The sequence below is a fragment of the Lontra canadensis genome, unplaced genomic scaffold, assembly GCF_010015895.1.
Source record: "Lontra canadensis isolate GAN:19392208 unplaced genomic scaffold, GSC_riverotter_1.0 scaffold24, whole genome shotgun sequence".
Lineage (NCBI taxonomy): Eukaryota > Metazoa > Chordata > Mammalia > Carnivora > Mustelidae > Lontra > Lontra canadensis.
In genome coordinates, this window is record NW_022631018.1 from 16,984,572 (window position 1) to 17,011,659 (window position 27,088).

General features: G+C 39.4%; 1 protein-coding gene across 2 annotated transcripts in view; it reads left to right on the plus strand.

Annotated features, from left to right (window-relative positions):
• Positions 1–27,088, plus strand: part of RGS7 (regulator of G protein signaling 7) — a 492,581-nt gene that overhangs the window by 312,889 nt on the left and 152,604 nt on the right. For both annotated transcript variants that reach the window (XM_032862939.1, XM_032862938.1), the window contains exon 4: positions 10,946–10,996. In XM_032862939.1, the coding sequence (XP_032718830.1) occupies positions 10,946–10,996 (51 nt within the window). The remainder of the gene's footprint in view (positions 1–10,945; positions 10,997–27,088) is intronic.

Below are 27,088 nucleotides of genomic sequence, written 5' to 3' on the forward strand. Positions count from 1 at the left end.
CTGCTTGTGATATTGTAATATAGTTTTGCAATATGTTATCTTTGGGTGGAAGTTGTGTAAAGGATACATGAGATCTCTCTGTATTACTTCTTAAAACTGTGTGAATCTATAAATACCTAGAAATTAGAAGCTTAGTGAAGAAAAAGATATACATCTAAACAGTGTGTGTAGAATATCCGTATGAGGAAAACTAATACTTGATGGAAGAAATCCAAAAAAGAACTAAATAAATGAAGGGGGAGAGTCCCCATTCATGGGTAGGAAGACTCAGTGTTGCTGGGGTATCAGTTCTTCCCAACTGGATCTAGAGATTCACTGGAATCCCAATCAGAACCCCAACGAGTTAGTTCATGGTTGTAAACAAATTGATTCTAAAATGTACATGGAGAGGTGAAAGACCCAAAATAGCGGACATAACTTTGAAAGAGGAGAACAGATTTGGACGACTGACTTCAAGACTTACTATAAAGGTATAGTAACCAAGGCAGTGTGGTATCGGTGAGGGAGAAGACAAATGTATCAGTGGAGCAGAACAGAGACCCAGAAACAGATCCGTGTAAATGTAGTCAGCTGATCCTTGCCAAAGGGGCAAAGGCAGTATGATGAGACAAAGATAGTCCTTTTAACGATAGGGCTGGGACAACTGGATATCCACCTGCTAAAATTATAATAATAGTACAAATAATAATAATAATAATAACTAGACACAGACCTTACACCCTTCAGAAAAATTAACTCAAAGTAGATCACAGAACTTAAAAGCAAAATGCAAAACTATAAAAGTTCTAGAAGATACACGGGAGAAAACCTAGATGACCTTTGGTATGGCAAGGACTTTTGTGATACAACACTAAAGCCATGATCCGTTAAAGGTGTTATTGATAAGCTGGACATTATTAAAATTAAAGACTTCTATGAAAGACAATGTCAAGAAAATGAGAAGATAAGCCATAGCCTAGAAGAAAAATAGTAGCAGAAGACACATCTGATAAAGGACTGTTATCCAAAATATACAAAGAACTCTTAAACCTTAAACAGCCTGATTAAAAAATGAGCCAAAGACCTTAACAGATACTTCACCAAGGAAGATATACAAATGGCAAATAAGCATATGAAATGATATTCCACATCATATGTCATCAAAAAATGTAAATTAAAACAAGATACCACTATACACCCACTAGAACAGCCAAAATCCAGAACAGTGATGATACCAAATGCTGGTGAGGATGCGGAACATTAGGAGGTCTCATTCATTGCTGGTGCAATGGTATATCTACCCGAATCCACCATACTCACCTACTGTCATGTATGACAGCAAGACCTTAACTCTCAGAGAGAGGCAGAAACAGAGAGAGAAAAAATACCATTTGTATACCATGCAAAATGGTACAGCCACTTTGGAAGATGGATTGGTGATTTCTTACAAAATTAAACATGCACATACCCTACAATCACGCTATTGCATTCCGTTGTATTTACTCAAAGGAATTGTAAACTTCCATCTCCATAAAATCTGCACAGAGATACTTTTAGCAACTTTAGTCACAGTTGCCAAACCTGGAACTTGTCCTTCATCTTAGGTAGCTCAGGCTTAGTCACCATAAACTGGATAGCTTATAGCAGCAGACATTAATTTTTCATAGTTCTGGAGACTGGAAGTCCAAGATCAGGGTGCCAGCCTGGTTGGGTTCTGGTAAGAGCCATCTTCCAGACTACTGACTGCCCACTTTTTGTGTCCTCACATGACAGAAAGAAGATTAGAGAGTTCTCTTCCCTGTTCTTGTATTTACTCTTCCACTTAAGCTTTATTGAGGTCAAACAAAAATTGTATATATTTAAGGTGTACAACGTCATCTTTTTTTTTTAAAGATTTTATTTATTTATTTGACAGAGAGAGATCACAAGTAGGCAGAGCAGCAGAGAGAGAGGGGGAAGCAGGCTCCCCGCCGAGCAGAGAGCCCGACACGGAGCTCGATCCCAGGACCCTGAGATCATGACCTGAGCCGAAGGCAGAAGCTTAACCCACTGAGCCACCCAGGCGCCCCCAATGTGATCTTTTGATATGTATATACATTGTGAAATGATTATTACAATCACGCTAGTTAACATATCTGTCCCCTCATATGGTGCCCATTCTATGTTGTGAGAACACTTCAGATACACTCTTGTAGCAAATTTCAGGTATACAGTGCAGAACTATTAACTATAGTCCAAATACCCAAAATATACAAAGAAATATACAAAATATACAAATATATTGGTGGAAGTTGTGTAAGCTATAGTCGCCATGCTATATACTAGCTCTCCAGAATGTATCTGTAGTGTATAACTGAAACTTTGTGCCCTTTGGTCAATTTGTTTCCATTCTCACACCTCCCAGCCTCTAGTCCCTAGCAGCTACCCTTCCATTCTCTGCTTTTTTGAGTCCAACTTTTTTAGCTTGCACGTGTAAGTGAGGCCATGCACTATTCGTATCTTTAGGTCTGGCTTATTTCACTTATCATAATGTTCTCCTGTGTCTTGCAAATAGCAGGATTTCCTTCTTTCTTCTTTTTTTTTTTTTTTTTAAAGGCTGAACACTATCATACCTCTTCTTTATTCCTCTATTAGTAGACACTTGGGTTGTTTCCATGGTTTGGTTATTGTCAGTGATGCTCCAGTGAACGTGGGAGGGAAAATATCTCTTTGCAGTACTGATTTTATTTCCTCTGGTGTATAACCAGAAAAAGGATTGCTGGATCATATGGTAGCTTTTTAAAATTTCTTAAGGAATCTCCATGCTGTTTTCCCTATTGTCTGTACCAACTTACATTCCCATCAGCAGTGTACAAGTGTTCCCTTTTCTCCACATTCTTGTTATATTTTATTTATTCATTTTATAATAGCCATCCTAACAGTTGTGATAATCTCATTGTGGTTCTGATTTGCATTTCTCTGATGACTGAGAAACTTTTCTTCTTATTTTTTAAAGATTTTATTTACTTGAGAGAGAGAGAGAGAGAGAGAGAGAGAGAGAACGCGTGCCCAGAAGGAGAGGGAAAAGCAGACTCCCTGTTGAGCAGAGAGCCCACTCTCGGCAAGAACCTTTTCATATGCTTGCTGACCATCTGTATGTCTTCTTTCAAAAATTATCTGTTCTGGTCATTTGTCCGTATTTTAGTTAAGTTGTTAACTTTTTTTTCTGTTGAGATGAATGAGTCTTATATATTTTGGATATTAACCCCTCATGATGAGATATATAGTTTGTAAATATTTTCTCCCAGGAAATAGATTGTGTGTTCATTTTGTTCATTCTTTTCTCTGCTGTTCAGATGGTTTTCAGTTTGATCTATTTCCACTTACTTATTTTTGCTTTCATTGCCTGAGCTTTTGGTATCACACACAGAAAATTATTGCCAAGGCTAATGTCAAGGAAGCTTTTCCCTATGTTTTCTAAAAAGATTTTTATGGTTTCAGGTCATATATTCAAATCTTTAAACCATTTTGAGTTGATATTCATGTATGGTATAATACAGGGGCCTAACTTCATTCTTTTGCATGTGACTCTCTAGTTTTCCAAGCATGGAAGAGATTATCTTTTCCCCATTGTGTTTCTTGGCACCCTCAAGCAATGTAATAATATTCAGTGCTAGGAAAGAAATGAGCTATCAAGCCATGAAAAGACATGAAAGAAATTCAAATGCATATTACTAACTGTAGAAGTCAATCTGTAAAGTCTACATGCTGCATAATTCCAACTATATAACATTCTGAAAAGTGCAAAACCATGGAGACAATAAAGAGATCAGTAGTTGACGGAGGTTAGCGGAGACTGTGAGATGAGCAGGATTTTCAGGGTGGTAAAGTTATTCTGTATGATACGATGTGGTAGATACGTGCCATTATAAATTTGTCCAAACCCACAGAATGTGGAACACTGAGAGTGAATGCTATATAAACTGGGGACTCTGGGTGATAATGATGGGTCGATGCAGGTTCATCAAATGTAACAAATGTAGGGCTGGGGCGTTGATCCTAGGAAGGGCTATGCCTGTGTGAGAGCAAGAGGTGTATGGGAAATTTCTGCATTTTCTGCTCAATATCATGTGAATCTTAAACTTCTCTAGAACATAAGTCTATTCTTAAAAAGTTTAATGATGCATCATGCTTTTGCTTGCTCAATTTTAAAATCGGTGTATACAAGGAAATACACTAGCATTAGGAATAGAATTTTTAAAGTATACAAAACATCCTGATCAATGCAGATGTGAATGGAATGAAAAATATATATAACAATGTAGATAATTCCAATAAATTAGAAAAAGAGCAAATGTTAAAGCATTAAAATGATTGAAAAAAATAAAATATGAAGTTGCCAAAATGTGGTTGTGGGCCTCAGTGTCATTACTTTTCAACTCTGAATGTATTAACTTCATTGACCAAATGTGGCAAAGTAGACATGTTTAAGTATAAATATCATCGACAATAGGATACATCTATTTATCTATATAGAACTATTCTTATTTTTCAAAATGAAGGCTTTCTAGTTTAAAAGGTACTGTTCAAAATTTACATTTTTAATTTTAACAGTAGTTTATTAGAAGCTTGATTATTTTACAAGACATTCTTCATCCAAAGATACCAAGTGATTCTTAGGTTTACAGCATTGAAAGTATAAAGTTTGTTTTAGTAGCCATGAGAGCTAAGGAATCTCAATAATTAGCTCAAAATACAGGGAGATTACAAAGTGTTAAGGAGCACTATATTCCGAGTTCGGTCTTTGAGAAATGTAGTTCAAATCCTGACTTGTAGTTCTTGAGAGACTCTATTGGGTACCAAGATCAAGTCTTTGAGGATTTTACAATCTAGTGGTGTAGATACTATGTATTCAACATAGGAAGTGGATATAATGTTGTCTTGAATGGAGGAAGTTGTTCCAACTGGAACATACAGTGTCTATAAAAGCCCAGAGTATTAAGCATCAGCCTACATAGGGTTAAAAAAGTTCAGGTTGATTCTCTTTAAGTTATAAAATCCAGGAGGGGGAAGGGTGGGATCTGAGGCTGAGAGGTAGAAAAAGGAGGTAAGCCAGGAAGGACCTTGTATGCCATGCAAGTCCTCAGACTCTATCCAGGTACCGAGAAGGTCATTGCAAACTTACATTAGGAGAGAGGCATATGTGGATATGCATCTTGGATGGTTCATTCCTATTTTGGTTCTGGACATTTTCATTTGTTGCATTTCTGAAAATTCACTATTGAAATCTGAAGTAGAGATTTTTAATGGAAATGTATGCGAAATACCCTATTCTGCAGGAAAAACGCAGGAAATGTCAATTTATTCCGACTTCCTGTGGCAGCTGAGACTGTTTTATCAGTCTGTTTTATAAAAACTGTTTTATCAGGAAAGTTTTATCAATCAGTACATGTTTTCTCCATCTCATATGTCCCTCAGAGACATGATTAACAGCTAGACATGGCCTCTATTTTTAAGGGGTTTATGTTCTCAGAACAAGAATGGTCTCAAATCTCTTCTTTATGCCTAGCAGCTTAATTAATAGATTAATCAATCAATCACTCATTTATGGTTGGTAAGTTCTAGTGTATTACCTAATGCAAAATTTATATTTGCACATTTAACACTTTTATTACTTATTACATCTTTTGTGAGTCTAAAGAATTGTGAAATGAAAAAAATATAAAATTTTAAAAATGTTCTTCAGAGGGATCCCATATCCTCCGTTCTGAGGAAACATTGCAAACTCATCCTTCTCTTGATTTTTCACAGTGTTCTTTATCTCAATAAAGGCCACATCATGGAACTACTTATCCCTGTCTTTGCCTAATTCCACAGCGTTTCCCACAGGTCACCACACCATCTCATACACAAGACAGGGGATTTGCTCAGAACACCATTTGGAAGAAATCTGCTCTGTTCGGTCAGTAATCATCCTGATTCTGGGAGAGGGTGGGTGGTAGTCCTTAGGATCATCTCGATGTCCTTGTGTCTTTGGGTTATTGTCATCTTTGCTGTTTGCCATTTCTGCTGCCTTTCCTTTCAGCTTGTTAGGCTTTGAAGGGACCCCAGAATCCTTGCTTTGTGTCTGAAGAAATCTTTTTATGGCTTATGGAACTTACACAACAAAGTTTAAAAATCCAGATAAATTGTCATGATCTGAATTAAAGATCTGTTCGGAAAAACAACCCAGGAGCTCTGCCTCAAGGAAAAAAAAAAAAAAAGCCTATTTATTTTCCTGAAAGAGACATATTCAAAAGGTCAGTGCCTTTGCCTTGGGAATATTTCAGCCTCTTCCACTGATTAAGAGCTAAAGTTTTCGCTAATGGCTTTAGCAGAACTTACAAAAAGAGATTATTTTTGTAAAAAGAGATTATTATTTTGTAATGTTACACAAAAGTGTAACTTTCTGGTGGCTTACAAAGTCTTCCGATATCATAGGTACAAAAGTTTCACAATATTTTCCTGTTTGTGAACCTGCAGTTGAGGGTACGGTTGGCTGTGGCCGACACTTGTAGCTGAGAGTGTTTCCTCATCAGTAGAACGAACACGGCTGCCGTGGGAGTGACGCGGGCTCAGGACAGGGTCTGGCTCAGCCGTGTCTCGTGGCAGCACAGCAGAGTGGGGGAGCCCCTTGCACTCAGGCTTGGGTGAGAAATAATACTGAGGTCTAGACGTCATTCACTGCTTTGCTTTCATCATGGGTGGAGTGGTAAAGGGATAGCATCGACATGGGAAAATTATCACCGCGAAAGGTGATTATGGGCGCTGAAAATTGTATGCCGGCCAAATACCCTTTGCATGACGGATACCACCTTTTTGTAAAGTTTTTTCGAGAAAGATCTGGAGAGGGAACCTTGCTGTCAATTCATACTTTCCTTTAACGTTTTACTAATCTGCTTTTACACGTCAGACACTGGGCTGGGTGCTGGGGATCCCAAGACGAACGACAGCCTCCTGCGGGCGGGGTGGGGCGAGTAGCTTCCTGGAGTCGTTAATGTGGGACCTGAACTGTATGGACTGAGTTGGAACCGGCTGAAGGAAAAAGGGATGGGACGGAGCAGCGTTGGCAAATCGTCGAAGTCAGAATCAATGCAGCACGTGGGCAGCAATGAGCAGTGTGTGAGGAACTCCCTTGCCTGTTTGTTTTGCTGGTTTTCATTGTTCAAATCAGATTCCTGGGATTGCGCAATAATAAAACCTCTACTTCTGCTAAGGAGAGGGAGCATGTAATTTTGTAACTGTGAGAGCTACAAGAGTAACCTCTAAGAATTCAAAGCAAGAGTGTAGATACTGCTCAGGGCTCAAGTTCCCAGTAGCTGTAGTCATACAGGTGTTTCTTTTATTTCTCGGGGTTTAAGATATCATTGCATTCCTCAACAAACTTCATGTTGTAGCTATTCAAGAGCCCTTTTGCCATTTTTTTTAAGATTTTGTTTATTTATTTGACAGACAGAGATCACAAGCAGGCAGAGAGGCAGGCAGAGAGAGAGGGAGGAAGCAGACTCCCCGCTGAGCAGAGAGCCCAATGCGGGGCTCGATCCCAGGACCCTGGGGATCATGACCTGAGCCGAAGGCAGAAGCTTTAACCCACTGAGCCACCCAGGTTCCCCAATTGCCATTTTTTAAAGAAAAGAAAGAACACCAAAAAGCAAAAAAGGCAACAAAAAATTCTCTATTTTACTGCAAAGCCCTCAGAAAAAAAGCTGGATGGAAGTCTAAAATACTCTGGATTTGTACATTTACACAAATCTGTTCATCTTTTCGTTAGACAAAGGCTGGGATGTTGCTAGAAATGTGCCTTTCTTTCCTACACCCCTCCTGTCTGTAAGGCACCCCTTTTAAATTTGAATTGTCATTCTCAAGGTGCCTGTGATACCACATTTTTCTTTCAGTGTTCTGGTTCCATTCAGATGCTGACATTTTTCTCTCTCTGTGTCTGCCTCTCTCTGAGAGTTTAGGTCTTGCTGCCATACATGCACAACAGGCGAATATGGTGGATTTGGGTATATATTTAACCATAAAGTAATTCATAATGTTCTAACTTAAAACCGTAAGGATACTGGAGTGACTACACAACAATAAAACCGCTCTAAGAACATCTCCTAAGTGATATTGCAAGTGGTCCAGTCATCCCTTTCAGAGCTGACCTAAGAACATGACCATAACAGAAGTACTCAAATCTAGGCTAGGAAAGAAAGTTTCCTGTTTCCTGAGTTAAATGTAGTTTCAAATTAAGCTTCTTTGTATTTCTTTCTGCTCAGAAAAAAAGAAGAAACCTTAAAAAAAAAAAAAAAAAAAAAAAACCTTTCCCTAAAAGCATTTTTAAATCATTTTTCACACTAAGAGAAAATTATAGTCTTGGAACCAGTGTTTGGCTCTCTTCAAAAGAATGGAAAATTTCCAGCGGCTGCTCACATATGTTCCCCAAGTCGATGCTCAAATATGGAAAATGAGCAAGGTACCTGAAAATAGTGTGCGAGATTTGGGTACCTGGAATTCTGCATGGGTCAAGTATCTATACGTACCTAGTTGAAAAACTGAGCCCCCTCCTATTTTTAATAGGGATGACAATGGCTCAAGATAAGTTAGGTTTTAAGGCTGAACATAACACTGAGAAATATCTGTGTTCTTGTGAGCGGTCTCTCTCCCTGCCTTCCCTTAGAGCTGCTTTAGGATCGAGGTGACTCCATCTTCGTACATGGGTTGAAATCAATGGCAGTTGTAAAAGTAACCGTTGTAAAAGAATCCAAGTGATTCAACACATGAAGTCATTTAAAAAATGCACACATATCTTATTTTTTTATTTTTATTTTTAAAGATTTTTTTAAGTAATCTTTACACCCAACGTGAGGTTCAAACTCACCACCCCAAGATCGAGAGTTGCGCGCTCTACTGACACAGTCGCCAGGTGCCCCAAGTTTATTCTGAAGATAGTTTTGAACTTTTCTGCAGGAAGCAGCAAGAATTATGTAGCCACTGTGAATGTCAGTCATGGGCTGCATCTCAGGTACAACGGAAGCCAGGTTCTGAGAGGTGGAAGTGGAGTTTCAGGTCACACAACATTGCATTCATGCAGCCCTGATGAGGCTTCCTATGCATGCCAGACTATGTTCATATGTATTTTTGGCTGTCTTTTGTTGAAATGAATGATGCTGAAAACCGAATTGAAATAGATAGGAATATCTTGGGTAAATCAAGTGCTCTTCATGATTCTCCCATTCTGCTCATATTTTCACCATTCCTTCCATCCACGTTGCATCCTGCCCTGGAAACCTTGAGTTCTCCTCTTCTCCCACAGGCCACCCCCATGCCTAATTAATCACAAAGTCCTGAAGCAAGACTCCCATTTTGCTTTAATTCGCTTGTACACAGAGCTGGTTCAGTCATTTTCTTTTCAATCCTGGATCTCAACCAGTAGAAACGTGGGCTTCGCCGCTTTCTGTCTGACTGGCCCAAGGCACTGCCACATGCATTGCCAATCAAATTCCTTGAACTTGTTTTGAAAAGGTCGTTCTTCTGTTTAAAACAAAACACAGCAGAACGTTCCGTGTCTCCCTTTCTCTGCCCGACTCTTAGGAAAAAGTCTAAGTTCTTTTGACTGGAATTCCAGATGTGCTGAATACACTGTGGACACTCTTATTAGTGTCACATTTCCTGTTATTCCCAGCACGTGGTGTATAGAAAGAATTCAATAGTTCTTGCTGCCTGCGGTCCCCCTTTTAACTTTGACACGGGCCTTCAGTAACTACATTTTGTATTTTTCATATATCAGAATCTAGCTCAAACATTATATTTTCTGCAGACCCTGCTTCACTTATTTTGTAGGAAGTGAAAACCTATATTTACTCTTTTTTTTTTCATCACACGTTATCAAACACTTGCTTTGTTCCAAATGTGGAAAGATGAATATGGCACCCCACTTAGAACTCAAGGATTTTATTCAAAATAACAGTTGCAACATCATGTTATCTGTGCCACCATACAAGACTACACAGATAACATTTCACTTTCAATGGAGGTTGCTTAAACTCAGTGGACAGAAATGAGGGTCAAGGAAAGTTCTATTGTGTAAATGAATCTTGAGTGTCTTGAAAATAGTGGTAAGACATTTCGGTCAAAGAGAATAGTACTGTAAAGACATGGAGACTTGAAACACAGAGGAGTTTTCAAAAGCTAAGAAAACATTTGGTTTGGCTTGAGAGTAGATAAAAGGACCATCTTACAAAGTATTGGTTATCCCATGCTAAGAACTCTGCTTCACACATAGTGGGCACTCAGTAAGCATTCATCCAGTGAACAGATGAATGAATCGTTTTGTCCAGTACTGGCATATTAAACCTTCGTGTTTAAATATTTCGTGTTAAATAGTTTACTAGTTTACACCTGGGTGCCTCTTGACATTTGCAACATGGATGGACCTCCACGGGGGTATTACACGAAGTGACGTAAGTCAGACAAAGCAAGACAAATGCCGTAGGATTTCACTAATATGTGGAATCCTAAAACAAAGCAGAAACAGACTCAGAGTAATACACCCAGAGAACAAACTGGTGATTATTGCCAGAGGAGAGAGTGGAGGGGGGGATGGCAAAATGGCTGAAGGGGAGTGGAAGAGACAGACTTCCGGTTACACCATTAATAAGTCATGGAGAAGAACGGTATAGCGTGGGCAATATAGTCAGTGGTATTGTCATAGTGTCAGATGGGGATAGATGGAGCCACATCCATGACACATGGACTTGCTGAGTCACTGTATTGTACACCTGAAACTGGGGTAGCTTCGTATGTCAACTGTACTTTGATTAAAAAAAAAAAAAACGATATATGCAAAAACGTAAAACAAACTTTCCTGCTAATATGAGTGCCAAAAGTTGAGCGTTCTTAAAATTAACATGTATAAACAAATGTTCACAAATATTTGTGTTTTTCTTTTTTCTTTTTCTAGGGTCAGACATTGTTCAGTGGTTAATAAAGAACTTAACTATAGAAGATCCAGGTAAATAAATCATTTTCCCATTGATAGAATTATTTTCTTTGTGGTTTTAAGAAATGTGTTTTTCTTAGGGCTGATATGGCAAGCAAGCAAATCTTAAAGATGACAGTTATATTTAAAGTATGCTTTTTGTATTTATACAAATGTTATGGTAGTCAACATAATGTAACTGAAATTTACTTAGTAGGTTTTAACAATTTTTCCCATATTTAATGTTTCATTTCATAACATTTGATTCAGATGATTGACAACTATAGACTGTGTAAACGATGCATGTGTTCATAAATAATTATAGATATATAGCCAGTGATTATAAAGTAATGAGATTTCCCTTCATAAAACACATAAAGGAAATCTCATTAATTTATAATTTTCCCTAACTCTGTTTTTGCATGAGGTTTGAAAACAATGTCATTTTTGATTTTTATTCCTTCGATCATGCCTACATGATTTTTTTTTAATGCTCTTATGTAAGTCATGGAGCCATTCACTGTGGTGAACATTATGTCTGCTCTACTTCGCTAAGTTAATTTACAGAGTTTGGGAACAGTTTCTACCAGCCCCCCTTGTATACTGCCTAGAACAAATTCCTACACATGGAAGGCATTTAATGACTTTTTAAAAATATCACATAAAAGCTTTCACATGAAGAAACAACTTACATCCCTCAAGTGAAAATGAGATGTATTTTGTTTAGAGAAGATGTGAAGGAAACAAACAAAAACCTTATGAAAATTGGTATTACAGTGACCAAGAATAACACGGTAGTGAACAGTGACAATACACCAACCACAATACAAAACAAACCATCGCTTCAATTAGAAAAGAATTCAGCACGGGTTTCATTCTTGCCCCTGGTGGTTACCACCTTAGAATGATTGAGAAATAACATGGAATGGCAGAGGTTTTATTTTTTTTCATTCCGAGCTAACTTTATAAAGCCATGTTATCAGAAAGTGTAGCTATAATTTGACACATAAATGCCTTTGCCTACCCCCTGCTCATTTGGTACATGAGTGCTTAGAATACCTCTCCTAGCAGGTTAAAAAGGATTAAACCAAGTCAAGATGAAGCACCTGTTGCCAGCATCATATTGTTACTAAGTGAAAAGAGGAGATGATTCCTGGGGCCAGGAGTCACAGTCTTACAAGATTTACATTCTAGTCTCAACTCAGGCTCACTTTACATACTGGAGCACCAGACAAAAGCCCCCAGTGCTTTTTAAAAAAAAAAAAGGAAAGAAAGAAAGAAAACAGATTGTCAGAGTCATGGACAGCCAAGAAACTACTGTTTTACCAAAAATTCTCTTGCTCAGAGGGTGAGGTGGACTCAAGAGTATTTCTTTTTTTTTTTTTTTAACTCTTAAAAACAATCATTTTATTGATCCTTTACCATACAAAATTTATTCAAATTACACCCATTTGAAGTGATAAGATCACAGCTAGAGAACAGGTTACCCTGTAACAAATCTATTTACAAAATCCATCATAAAAGCTTTTTTTTTTTTTACATTATATTACATATTTTCTTTTTTTTTTAAACTAGCATAAGACCAGAAGTGTTCTTTAGTGATAGTCTGGGAAGCAGGGGAAAGGTACATGATAAGCTAGTAAGAAGCATCGTTTATAATTTGCACCTGAGATACTGTTTTAGCTGTAACTTGTATGAAAAACTGATTTTATTTGCTCACTTAGCAGTTTAAGGAAGTTGTAAAGCATTGTTAGGAGGTATATGGAAAGGTAAAATGGATCATATTCAGGGAAGAATGACATGTTCTTTATTCATATTTATAACTGGCTGAAAGACTCATGGTTGGTTGGTTGGTTGGTTTGAATAAACTAGCTCAACCTCTGCAGAGTAAGAAGCTAGATTTTGAGAAAAGTGGGAAGCTTTGATGACTATTCTAAAGATATAACAGATTTGCACACAGAAATGCATGTCTGGCTGCATGATTCTGATGAAACACGGTCAGGAACATAACTGACATCATGAAAGTAACTGATGACTGCGTGTGAAATCGGTCATAGCACTTTGGAACTGCTCATAAAGAGAGACCAGATAGTTCTTAGAGTAAGAGGCTTCATTTCAACCCTATACATTTTCTGAAATTTTTAAAATGAGAAAGAATGAAATAAGCCTCATGCCAGGCTTCTGTGTGGTTGTCAAGTGTTTGCTTGAAGACCTCTAGGGGTCATGGGAAGTTTCAGATGTCAGTCATTTGTTGAAAGAGGATTTTGTGACAAGTTGGAAGAAAACACCAATGCCTGGGGATAGGAGCAGGTTCTGATGGTCCATCTGGGAAAACGGGGAGAAAGTGGCATGGTCTTCAGGGTCTTTGTAAGACCGATGAGTCCACATTATTTGTACACTTAGTGTTCAATATTGTGTTAATGAATAGTTAATACCTTTCCATTTCTCTTATAGTATTTTAGTGCACATCTGGCTGAATGTTTTACTAGAGATTTTGGCACTATTAGACAAATTGTCATGTTCTATCATTCTTTTAAAATAAAGCTATATCTAGACCTTTAATTAGAATTTAGGATTATTTTTGTTATGTTCAGGTACATTCATATCGCTGTAGTACACATGCAGGGTTCATCCGAAAGTTTTGTTTTCATCTACCTCTTGGATCTGTTTTCACCATATTTTTTCTAGAAGCTTATTTCTTCATTGATTGCTTCATACCTTTATTCATTTAATACATATTTTCTAAATTCTTACTATGGGCTAGGCACTGGGAACATGGGAAGAAATTCGCTCCCTGATTGACTTATCTTTGGCTTCTAGGGTGTCACACTCATGGCTTGTGTTCCTTGTCAAGACCCACATGGTCTTCTGCGCCAGGTCTCTGCTCCTAGCTAATCTATCAATGTTGGAATGTCCAAGTTTCTGTCCTAGGTACTTTTCTTTTCTCCATATACACACTAGTGCTCAGTGGCATATGTGGGGGACTTGGCAAATTTGTAGCTTTCATGCTGAGCTCTCCTGGTGTTCCGTGCTGATCTATCTGGTGCATATGTGGCCTCTCTCAGGGGCCAGTCTGAGCATCACCAAAATAGAACCCTGATTTGTCCCCTCTTAAACCTGCTCTTGCTGTCTTCCCAGACCAGTCTTCTATCCAAGAATATCCTGTGTCTTTTCATTTTTTCAAGGTTGCTTTGTGGCTTCTTTCAGGAGTGTTTTAAAGTTTCTGCATATAGGTTTTGCATGTTTCCTATTATGCGTGTTCCTAGTTATTTTACTTTGTGTTACTATTATATGTAGGTTCTTTTCTTTACTTATATCTACTAACTGGTTATTTGTACATATGAATATTATTGATTTATGTATGCTAGTTTTCTATGGCACTACTTTACCAAATATTATTTTTGTTAGTATTTTTAACTAATTTATCGTGAGGCTGGAATACTTCTTCCAGCAGTTTCTCGGGATTGGATGTATTTGTTCAATTCCCGAGCCCCTGTGTATCTGACATTAACTTCTGTTGCCTGTGTGTGTGTTGACACCTTAACTAGATATAATGTAGGTGAGATAAACTTTTTTCTTTAAAATGCTGTGGATATTAATTCATTGCTTTCATGCATTCACTATGGCAAAATCTGAAAACTAATTTTTCATATATATATAATTTTCATATATATATATATATATGTATATATATATATATATATGCATGAGTGTGTTTTTTCCCCTGCCTAGATTTCTGTGATGTCTTCCCCATCTTTGAAATACAAAACATAAGTACACAATTGCTACGGGTTTGTTGGTTGGTTGGTTCGTATTATCTGTATGATCTGGTAGATCATTAACTCTGATGATTCAGGTTTACTTAAGTTGAAAAAATTTTTTCTTATGCTATTACTTTGATTTCATTTCTTCATATCTAACATGCATATCATAATGATGCCCACTACTTAGTGCTTTCCTGAAAATTAAAGAATTAATGTGTATAAAGCAGCTACTGCTAAAAAGAAAAGTAATCAAGTATTTATTACTGTACTTATTAGACAATAATTGCTCAAAAACATTAACAAGTATAGTTGGTCTTATATTAGTTTTTGTTATTATGTCTAATCACTCTCCTGTTTATTTATTCTGGTTTATTCGTTTGAAACAGTATTTACTAGGATGTTTTATTCCGTCTTACAGCTAATTATAATTCATCACTTTCTTCTTTTTTGTGCTTGTCTTAGCGCTTTCCCTGCCTTCTCCCTCTGGGTAAACTTGTCCACTTTGCAGATTATAGCATTCATTTTTTTTTTCCTCCACTGGCCAGTCAGCTCTTTATTGCTGGTCATGGAGAGTAATTCTTTTGCATTTCAAGTTTTCTTCATTCTCTCCGGTTCTGTATTTCCACCTGCCCCTTGGCACGCCCCTTCTCGTCACAGTCTGTTGTCCCGTGAGTCATCTCTCATCCCTTCTTTCATTACATCAGTGTCATTCACTTTCACTGTTTTAATTGCACGTGGAAGAGACCGTCGTTACGTTTGCTTCATGTCATTTTATGTCTTAGAAATGTCCGTAGGTTTGTTTTACAAATTGTTTTCCCACCTCTTCTCCTCAAACATAAAGAACTCCTCACAGGACGGATGTTTGCCTGTTGGCAGGGTGGTTGGGTTGTCTTAAATGACTCAGTGCCGTAGTTCCCCTTCTTTGCAGCAGGAGCTGCAGGGCTGGTGGTACTAGTTTGCATTAGCAGGTTAGCTCTCGTTCTTAGTTAGAGCATAGTGAGAAGGAGAGGAGCGGGGAGCGATCCCAGCCCCAGGACCTCTTCATGGTGCCTTACTGTCTCTGACAGTGATGGGCCCTTTCCATGCGCCACACTCGCACCCTGCAGTCTGCTTTGTCAGTTTCCAGCTGCCTGCACGCTGGGGGCACGCCAGACCTCCGTGTGGTGTGCTCGGCACGTGGTGGAGAGACTCTGCTGTTCGCTGCCTCCAATGAACAGCCTCCAAAGTCATGTGCTTCCTTCTCTTCTGTGTTCTGACCTTCCCACTGCAGTCATCTTCCAAAGTCTTCTCAACCTAGTACTGTGGTGCTTTCCTAGGACGGTTTTGCAATCTGGTCCAAAAGATAGTGTAATGTTAGACTTTGGGGGCATGTGTTTTGGCATCCTTCCCTAAATATTTTTTAAAGATTTTATTTATTTATTTGACAGAAAGAGAGATCACAAGTAGGCAAAGAGGCAGGCAGAGAGAGGGAAGCAGGCTCCCTCTGAGCAGAGAGCCTGAGGCAGGGCTCGATCCCAGGACCCTGAGATCATGACCCAAGCTGAAGGCAGAGGCTTAACCCACTGAACTACCAGGCACCCCCCTTCCCTAATTTTAATGCTGAATGCAGGTTTCTGGTTTTTTTTGTGTGTGATTGGTTGCTGTTGATGATTATTTAATTGTTAAAAACTTCGCTTATGTTGTTGTAGTGCAAAGAGTTAATTTTTTAATACCTTTCAACTCTATTACTGAGAACATAGAATATGTATGAAAATACAAAGCACAGAAAAAATTGCATTAGTGTCAGAGTTAGAGCCTAGCTGATGAAATAAAGTAGTACTTTTACATCATAGAGAGGAAAATTGATGTACGTCAACTGTTGGATAGGGGCAGGGGAGCGAGAGGAAGAATTTAGCCCTTGGTGCATCTCTGCCCACATTGGCACCCATGGGGAAGCATGATGTCTACCACCAGGTCTTCAGCTGGTTCTGTGTTTTTTTGTTCCCATATACAGGGCCTCTTCCTGTCTGTTTGCAATCTTTGCTTCTGCCAAGGTCAGTCTGGGCGCCCACGAAGTGATTCTTCCTCACAGTGGGAACGTGTGCTGTGCTTCCCAAGGACCTATGGTGTTTTTCTATCTTACTCTTAGTTACGTAAGAATATTCTGCTGCTCTCCCAGCATTCTGAGGCATGAAATTCTTCAGGAAACCCAAGCTCTTTCTGCCTGGACGTATACCACATAGTCTTTGCAGCATGATCCTTCTGGATTACCAGGTCTCTATGTGGGAAATAAGGATGTAATACCTTTTGCTTGTTTTTTCTCCTTGCCTGAAATGGTATTCTGCCATATCAATTAGCTTTTGCTGTGTAAACTTGGTGGCTTAAAATAAACAGCTGTTTTATTTAGCTCATAATTCTGGGAGTTTGCTTTGTTAATTTCTGCCGGGCTTTCTTCTGGATTGTGGCCAGGTGGTTGGGTTGGACAATCTAGGATTTGGGGGGATATTTGGTGCTTGGTGGGTTGTCAGTTAGTGCGTCTCAGTCTCTCATCCTTCAGACTGCTGGGAATGGATTCTTACTAGAATAGTTTTCAGAGTTCCAAGCACAACACAAACTTCTACTCTGCCAAGGCAAGTTCTGTGGCCAAGTTCAGAGCCACTGTAGGGAAGGGCTATCCAAGAGTATAGGTGCAGAGAGGTATGTGAACAAATTTGGGCGGTGACTGCAAAAATCTTCCACATCTATATTTCTTCCGTCTTTCAGATCTGCCTTTCTGTGGTATGGACTGATAGCTTTTGGCTTGCATTTGCAAAATTTATCCTCCAGGACCTAGTCATCTTTTATTAGTTAATATGCTTTGTGTCTAATATCATGTCATTAATTATGGACGATACTTTGAGACGGTTTATCAAACGACAAAGCTTCGGTGAAGTTTGGCACCCCTTTACCAAATGCCTGACAGACAGGAGTAACTTCTTGACGTCGCCCTGCTCATCTGTGATGCCTGTTGCCTCTCCCTGGAAGAGACACCCTTGCCAAGCTCTAGAAGTACTGCTGACCGCGGTAGGGAGTTCCTTGAGATCCTCAGTCCGGTGAGTGCCAGGATTTGAAATGAGCCCCACTGTGACTCCTGGATGGTTGACGAACAGGAATATCTCTGTGTTCTCTGAGTAGTTCCCTGCTCGCCTCGCCCTTCTCTTTCTCTCTGTTCACGCACACTCCTTGAGATCCTAGTGTTCCCGGAGACGCTCCCTGGCATTGACATTGAGTCGTGGGCTTTGCAGACATACTCGAGCTCGCATCTTGATTCAGGCACTTACTGGCTGTGGAGATTAGGCAGCTCAGTTAACTTCTCTCTCTCTCTCTCTCTCTCTCTCTCTCTCTTTTTTTTTTTGTCATCAGCAAAATGTTTTTAATACAATATCTTGTGAAGCTTAAATGAGTCAGCATTCAAGTGTGCCCAAATCATGATTTTATTTTTAAATAGGCCAGATTCTTTTAAAACTGAGCATTTACAAGCACAGTTAGCTAAACTGAATCCTTTAAAATGCAATTTTTATACGAGCCTTCAAATGCAAACCCTTCTGTGAGGACTTATCTCCATAACTCAGCTCCCGATCGCTTTTCTTTGCCGTGAATTATTTACATATGCTACTACTCAATTTGTTGCTTAATTTTATCATTTATTTCACACGTTGGTCTTACTGCTTTAGTCAACTCTAAACAACGTAATGACAAAGGACACACATCTTCTCTAGTCATTGACTAAAGTACCAAGATCAGTCAGTTCTCAACACTCCCTCGATTTTTACTAATGAGACTCCATTGAAGTGATATTAAGATGATTCAGTGTGTGTTCTTCTAAATAGTTGGGGAAGCGTCAAGAGAAAGAAGTTTATCTAAACCATACCCATGAAAGAAATGATTTAAAATGCAGATAGAAAAATAAGATTAAGAATAAATATGGATTTATCTTGAATAAAAGCTTAATGCTCAATAGTTGCAAAATTTCTTCCTCTTGAAGTATTATCTATTGTAAAAATATCTGGAAAATTGAGATTCAGACAAAACAACCAGATGTTTTGCTTGCATATCATTTAACTGGATGGAATATCTTAATTGTCCCTGAATTAATTAAATCAACTCATTATGTTTACCCTTAGAGTCTGTCATCTACCTCCCAACCCTCCACAAGTCCTCTAGAGAAAATGATCAAAATTCTGTTTGTGAATATAATAAAACTCTGTTACAAATAGCCTTCGTAGCCCATGGTTTTGGTTGGCTTACCAGAGGAATTAGCCCAAGGAACATGAGGATGTATCCGAATTGAGAAAGTGTACAATGTGTCCATTACCTTGATAATGTTTTGTACTTGCAAAGTATTTCATGCTATTCCAAATCATTTTAAATAGATTATCTTATTTGATTACTCCAACAAATTTGAAGTAGTCATGCAGACATACGCATTTCACAACTGGAAAGTCAGCTGAGAAAAACAGGAATATCCAAAATCACGCAAAAACCTGTGCAATGAAATAGAACCTTGGTCTCCCAATCTACAGCCCGTGTGTCTTCTCCTTTGGCACAATTATTTCAGGCTGAGATTCTGCTTTTCCTTAAGTGGTTGGCAACCATGAGAGGCAGCATGGATCCACCCAACAGCATGGTCCTTTATATTGTGTCTTTTGGACAGAAGTAATTGATTTTCATAGATTTGCTGTTGTAGGTAACTACTGCATCCTGGGCATACCCTTTGTTAGAGCTATTGTCTACGTATTCCAATGCGTGTCTATTACAGTCAAAACAAAAAGGCATCTTTTCTATATGCTCTTCATATTGCAGACAACAATCTTGCTTGGCTGGCAGGAGGACAGAAATATTTAAAACACTCTTCCAAATAATCAAGACTCTTGTGTTAAAAAAAAAAAAAGCTTATAAAAATACCCATTTTACTGTCCATTCTGCATTCCACTGTCCATTCGCTGTGAAAGAAATAAAGCAACTCCTTTGGTATTTATTGTTCAGATGCTCGTGAACCATGCGTTACAGGAAAGCCTTCTGGGTTTCTAAGACATTGTTTAACATTGTGGTGATGACATGCAAGAAATCATAGGTCAGAGCTGTCACACACCTTTCACAAGATGGGTCCTTTTGATCTAGCTCAAGATAATGGATATTACCTAAGCATACATCTTTTCAAATGTGCACTTTCTGTTATAAATAATGCTTCAAGAAAACATGAATAAATTCCTCCTATCCTTGGACACCTGCTCCCAACCCATGTCTCTGCTACTGCAGCCAAAGCTTCATAGTTATGAACATGAGGAGTATGTTAGGCTGCTCTAATTATTTTCACGTGGGATGAGCAGAAGCTACGGGGTTTTTTATGTATTCATTTCGGTGTGTTAATTAGTTGAGCAGTAATTCCTTTTTGCATATATTCCATTAGCTTCCACTTTTAAAAATTATGATAGCTTGTACATTTAACATCATCAGAAGCGTCTCCCGTGGTGACCACTGACCCTTGAGAGTACTGCACTGAGGCAGAAAGTGAGGGCGTCTGCAGGTGTTTGCTCCATGTCTTGCATTCAGAGGAATCAGTGCCAATGACTAACGCCCAGTCACACCCAGCCATTGAGACCAACTGTCTCATTTAGCTTATTATCGAACCATCCCTCTTTAACCATTTATGTGTCGATGTATGTATGTGTTGCATTTGCATTTAAATACTCTACTTCGTAATGGAACCTGAGACTGCTCGTATCGTGGGGCTGATGTAACTCTACAGTTGCTCTACACAGTTAAAACTCAAAGCCCAAAATACACTGAGGAGTCTTCATAAAGTCCACAAATACGAGTTTTCCTTACCAGAATAGCAGTTGTTATTCCTGGTATGTCTGCTATGGTTTCAGCCACCAACAGGCCATTTCCTGCTAACGGAAGCCTCTTCTGCTTGGGCTTCTGGCCGCCTTCATATTTCCTCTTCCATGACTTTGTTGCAAATAACAATGAAAAAGACCTATAACTCTTGACCGTCAGTTCATTGGTTCCCTCCGGGCGCCATGCTGGATGTTCAGGTCTCATCTGAAGGGGACGAGGGAGCTCACGCGTACTGAATCCCAACAGTGGGCCAACCCCATGATGAGAACTTGGTATGTGTTATTTCGTCTTAAAGAAGAAAGGGAAAGAAACTCCGCGAAGCAGGTGACCTATCAGAAAACTAAGTCTCAAACCATGAAGCTTCCAGGAAGGAACCAGTATTCTAGTCCAGATACATTGATTTCAAAACAGTAACACGCTCACATCCAGAGAAGTATCAATTTCACTCTACAGCTGAGGTCCCTAAGGCTTAGAGCAGAGCTGAGAGGTAGAGCCGGGATTCAGCCCTCATGTACGTCAGACGTGATGCCAACACACGTGCTCATTAGAGATGCGCTTGCTGCTGTCTCTCTCTGCCACTTCCCTCTTTCGGTTTGTACTGGCTCGCACGTGCACCTATAAATGCCAGCTCCAGAGTTTTATCATCTTTCCCATTTTTACCTGATTGGCAGATTTTTTTTTTATATGCCACTTATTAGAGTTGCCAACAATTAAGGAAAGTGCTGAAAACAGCTGGGAATATAATTAGAATTGCTGTCTTTTTGCTTGTAAAAGTTGAACAAGTAAAATGATGCCAGACTTCAATGTACTTTTTTTTTATTAACATATAATGTATTATTTGCTTCAGGGGTACAGATCCATGAACCATCAGGCTTACACAATTCACAGCACTCACCATAGCACATAACCTCCTCAATGCCCATCACCCAGACACCCCATCCTTCCCACCCCTCTCCCCTCCAGCAACCCTCAGTTTGTTTCCTGAGATTAAGAGTCTCGTATGATTTGTCTCCCTCCCTGGTCCCATCTTGTTTCATTTTCCCTCCCTTCCTCACACAACCCCCTGCCCTGCCTCTCGAATTCCTCATATCAGCGAGATCATATGATAATTGTCTTTCTCTGAGTGACTTACTTTGCTTAGCATAACACCCTCTAGTTCCATCCATGTTGTTGCAAATGGCAAGATTTCAGTTCTTTGATGACTGCATAGCATTCGTTGTATATATACACCACATCTTCTTTATCCATTCATCTAGTTTCCTTCCATAGTTTGGCTATTGTGGGCATTACTGCTATAAACATTCGGGTGCACATGCCCCTTTGGATCTGTACTTTTGTATTTTGGGGGTAGATACCCAGTAGTGAGATTGCTGGGTCCTAAGGTAGCTCTTCAGTGCACTTTTGAATAGTTGTTTAAATTTGCTTAGGCACATTTCATGTCTCAGCAGAGATCGATATTTCTATCCTATGCACTAGGAAAAAAAAAAAGTAAAAACCAAATGGAAAAGCTCAATTGCCCATTGGTCTAAATCTTCTAGCAGCTGGTTGACATCTCTGTTGTTTTCTTCTTTTTAGATCTTTGCTGTCTGTGTTATTAGCCTTTTCGTCTACACATGTTCCTTTTATAAGCCAACTTGGATTTTTTTGTTTTGCACAAGAAATATAGCATACACATTTTTTTTTAAAGTAGGAGTTTTGCATAGAAGAAGGAAAGGAAGTAAAGAAAGAAAGTATAAAGAAGAAAAGAAAGGTAGAAAGGATTTGGTAAAGCTAGGAAGGCCTGGAGCTTAGGACATCACTGGAAATAAGTCAGTTCATCAGGATTTGGCTGGCCCCTCAGAAAGGGACAGGGAAATGTGGGTGATTATATCCGTTATCCAGAGGGAGCCATGGGTGGCTGTGAGCTATTTGAAAAGTCAGGCCCTTTTATCTTTTATTAAGATAACAGTATTTTTTATTTCCCAGCTGAAGAATGAGTTAGGATTTTCCCCTCCGTATTTGAGCTGAGAGCAAGGCTATTTGTCCTTTTGATTAAGTTTTTCCAATTGTGACATCTCAGCATGGCAGGAAATGTTCGCAGCATGAGAGCGGAGCCCGCAGAAGCTTTGCGACCGGAATGTGATCTTACCAAGGCGTGAGTGCGCCTGTCTCTTCACTATCATTTGGTTGCAAAACCATTCATAAAGATTACTGCTCTCACGGTAAATTAAAAAAAAAAAAAACCCTTTTTAAAATAATGGGGTCTAAGAAACTCAATGTTAACATACAATGTGATTTTTATATTTTGAAAACCCCCCTGTAAGCAAGAGATGCTCTGTGTCTAATAAAACTAAAATGCGTTTTAAATTTTGAAATTCTGTTACAATTCCAGTGATTGGTATCTCTGGAACTATCCAGAATTCGCTCCCTTCTGCTGTGGTCGCGAAGACCTGGGCATCGAGACCCACCGGTGTGCCTCGTGTGTACCGCGTAGAATTCTGATTAACTCCATTTCATGGAAGGCACTCACATGGGCTGTGATTTTGTTTTTCTAGAAATAACTGCTCTTTTAACTTAATCCAGTGTTTTCGGAGGGGATCCTCCAGACCTCACCAGCGCTTTGATCCTATGGAAGAGCCTCAGAAAGCAGGAGGGACAGATTTTCAGACTCTTGAGGGTGACTTGGCTGTTTCAGCAACCCTGACATTTTGATTTTTTTTTCCTCTGCTGGGGACACTTTGATTTTTTTCCTCCGCTGGGGTTCATGCATGAAAACGTCTGCAGTCTGGGTAGTTGTGGGCCTCTCTGTGAGCAATGATGGACACACACTTGTTTACTTTCCTTCTGAGAGTTTCACCGCTGAAGCCTCAGCCTTCACTCAGCGATCTGCCGTGTTTCCCTTTGTTATTTCCTCAAGGGCCCCCTAAGACCTGCTTGGTATGTTGTTCAACAGACTTTTTTTGTGGGGGTAGATGTCAGATGTCACCTGTAGTACCTTATAATGAACCAGCTTTTCTTAAAACCATTTTGCATTATTAAAAAAAATACCATTGTAAACCCATTGTAGCTAATCTGGGAAACATAAGGAGGAGAATAAAAAGCATTCTTAAAAAGCACTCAGATAGCCACAGCTCAAATTCTAGCATACCTTTCCAGGCTTCTTTGAAGGAGTGAGCTCTCATGACTTTGTTATTGGAGCTAGTCCCGCTCCGTGTCTTCCACCACCCCCTGTATCAGATCATTTTCCTGGGCCTCTCATGAACCAGGATCTCATGTTCCTTCCCCCACGTCCTTGCCTCCTTTGCCCTTTAGAGATTGCTGTGTTCCAGAACAATGACTCTCTGATACCTTCACTCTGATCCCGACCAAGGACACCACTCCCACCTGGGTGCTAGGAAGCCCGTACCTCTTCGTGGACTTCCACTTCCATCTCCCAGACTAATTTCTCACAAGGTGTTTTTGAGCTTCACAGTTAGTAGAAGGAAAATATATCACAGAGAGTAACTGTTACCGTTTCTCAGTCCAGATCTGTCTGTACGTCCTTTAGAAACTCTTTTCTGTTGCCCTCCTGACATCTAGGGACAGTGGCCAACATCCCCAACACTGAAAATCTTACAGGCATATTCAGGCCCAGAGTCTGGGCTTAATTGATTCCTAGGGTACCGTTTTCCTTCATCCCACTGTTGGCCACAGTTTCTGAATTCTCATGTCTGACTCCAGGGTTGACCTCTTCCCACGGCATCTGAGGACTGACCTCTTCTAAGGATATGTTTGAGGATTGACCTATTTCAAGGACATGTTAACATAACACCAGCCCTGCTGACAGAGGCATGAACTGTCCCTCCATTGTCACATGATGATCTGACTTCAGGACATCTTACAAGGTCTGGGGCACATATTCACTAGAATGTGAGTTTTGCGAGTACAAGGTCTTAATTTTGTCTTTGCCCTGTCTCTGGCATTGATAGTGTGCCTGGCACATATTGGGCATTTAAATATTATTGAATTGAATATGTTTAACAAAGAGAATAGTAATATATTAAATAAGCTGTCTTTATCTTTTATCTTTCATATCTCAATGTTCATGGTTCATGCTCTAGTTGGAGGTTTACATCGAAGAGAGAAGCCGTAGGTTCCCATGACCCTCCGTGACAAGCTGTTAGTTATAGAGTAGAAAGTGAAACTTCCCAGGGTTATCAATCCATAGTTTTCAAGTAATCTATTTTTCTCTAAAGTCAAGGATAGATGTTATCCCACCGCGGCTCTAAGGTTCTGAAACAGCCTAAGGAGATTGCTCTTATTCCGTGCGGAAAAATGTGTTTTATGAGCAAATAGTAGCTCCTATTAGAAACAAAATATGATTTATTGGTTGAAATATTATAGCACACTGAAAAACCCAAGCAAAGGCATAGCAAGGATAATAGAGCCTCATAAAAATCACAAAAAGACAAATTTATCATTTGAACATTTATCTGTAGCCTGGAATGATTTCTATTACGTGAAATAAGTGCTTTTAGGTTATGCTTTGATTTTTTTTTTTCCCCTGAGAATTTTTCAATAAATGAAAAGCCATTGGAAAGCATCCAGATACCCTGCAGATATCCTATCTTTTCTAACGTGATTCAAGATTGGACCTCTTGCTTCTAGCTTAGAAAAGTAGCTGTTGTCAACATTTCTTTCCCTATAGTGTAGGGAGAGAAAGTAGGTCGGCTCTTCTGGCAGGACACATCTGTGTTGGCCAATAGCAGAAGATAAGATGAATGTGTTGGGTGGTTGGGTGTGTGAAGCCCTGAATAGCTCTTCTGAGATCTGTCTGCTCAATCTGGTAAGCAATGATCAGTCATCAAAGAAGGATAATGTTTTGTCCCTCTACAAATAGGTAAATTTCTATTGCCTTGCCTTTGTATAAATGTGAACCCTAAATTTTATTAATGTTTTCCAGCTCGCCTGTAGGCCCCCAAATCTGATAAAAGCCCTAACTTACTAACATATGGGCAATGGTAGCCTGGTAAGCTTTTGGTCACTGATGCAGCACCATAAATAGAAAGAAATTATCGACAGTGTAAAAGACATTTTCATCCCGTGCCTTACCTTACCTTTAACCACACCCCAACTGTTCTATCCCAGCCTTTACAAGAGAAATTAGAGCAAAGAGTTGGATATGAGTGTCTGACAGCTGGGGGCCCCCTCCTCCTTGGCATTGCTGGGAAGGAGGAACTCATGCAGCTCCTTCTCCTGCCTCTGCCCATGGTCCACCTGCCTGCAAATTTTGTCCAAAATTCACGCATATTACCTATTCCTTCACTGAAGCAAATCCTGGGGATAATAGCTTGCAGGGGCCACCATTAACAGCAATGTCCACAACAGCCAAACTATGGAAAGAGCCTAGATGTCCATCCACAGATGAATGGATAAAGAAGATGTGATATATGTGTGTGTGTGTGTGTGTGTGTGTGTGTGTGAATATAGACAGATATAAAATGGAATATATATATAGGATATATATATATATATAAAATGGAATACACACACACACACACACACACACACATATATATATAAATGGAATACTATGTAGCCATCAAAAGAAATGAAATCTTGCCATTTCCAACAATGTGGATGGAACTAGAGGGTATTGTGCTAAGCAAAATAAGTCAGTCAAATAAAGACAATTATCATATGATCTCACTGATATGAGGAATTTGAGGGGTAGGACTGGGGGTTGTGGTGGGTAGGGAAGGAAAAAATGAAACAAGATGGGACCGGGGAAGGAATCAAACCATAAGACACTCTTAATCTCAGGAAACAAACTGAGGTTTGCTGGGGGGTGAGAGGGATAGGAATAAGGTGGCTGGTGGTGGACATCGGGGAGGGTATTGCTATGGTGAGTGCTGTGTATTGTGTAAGACTGATGATTCACAGACCTGTACCCCTGGGGCAAGTAATACATTATAGGTGAATAAAAAATTAATTAATTAATTAATTAAAAGTTAAATAAGGCTATGTGGTTGGGAATACCTCTGTAACTAGTAATGGAGATATTTGAGCAAACAACCCATTTTAGGCACACCATCTCACAGGAAAAGGTACAACCAAATTGATACAAATTGATAGGGATGCAGACCATTGAAACACAAAGAATGGGGTGAAGTGTAGCGATGTCTTAGCTTATACCATACCCATGATGCAAAAATTTCCCATCATCTTACAGAAGACTTCTGTGGAATCCTGTATTCTGTGAGTAATGAGGACCATGGAAGCCCAGGCTTCTCCCTGGGATGTGATGCTCTAATAAAACAGTAACCAGAGGGGCGCCTGGGTGGCTCAGTGGGTTAAGCCGCTGCCTTCGGCTTGGGTCATGATCTCAGGGTCCTGGGATGGAGTCCCGCATCGGGCTCTCTGCTCAGCGGGGAACCTGCTTCCCTTCCTCTCTCTGTGCCTGCCTCTCTGCCTGCTTGTGATGTCTCTCCCTCTGTCAAATAAATAAATAAAATCTTAAAAAAAAAAAACAAAAACAAAAACA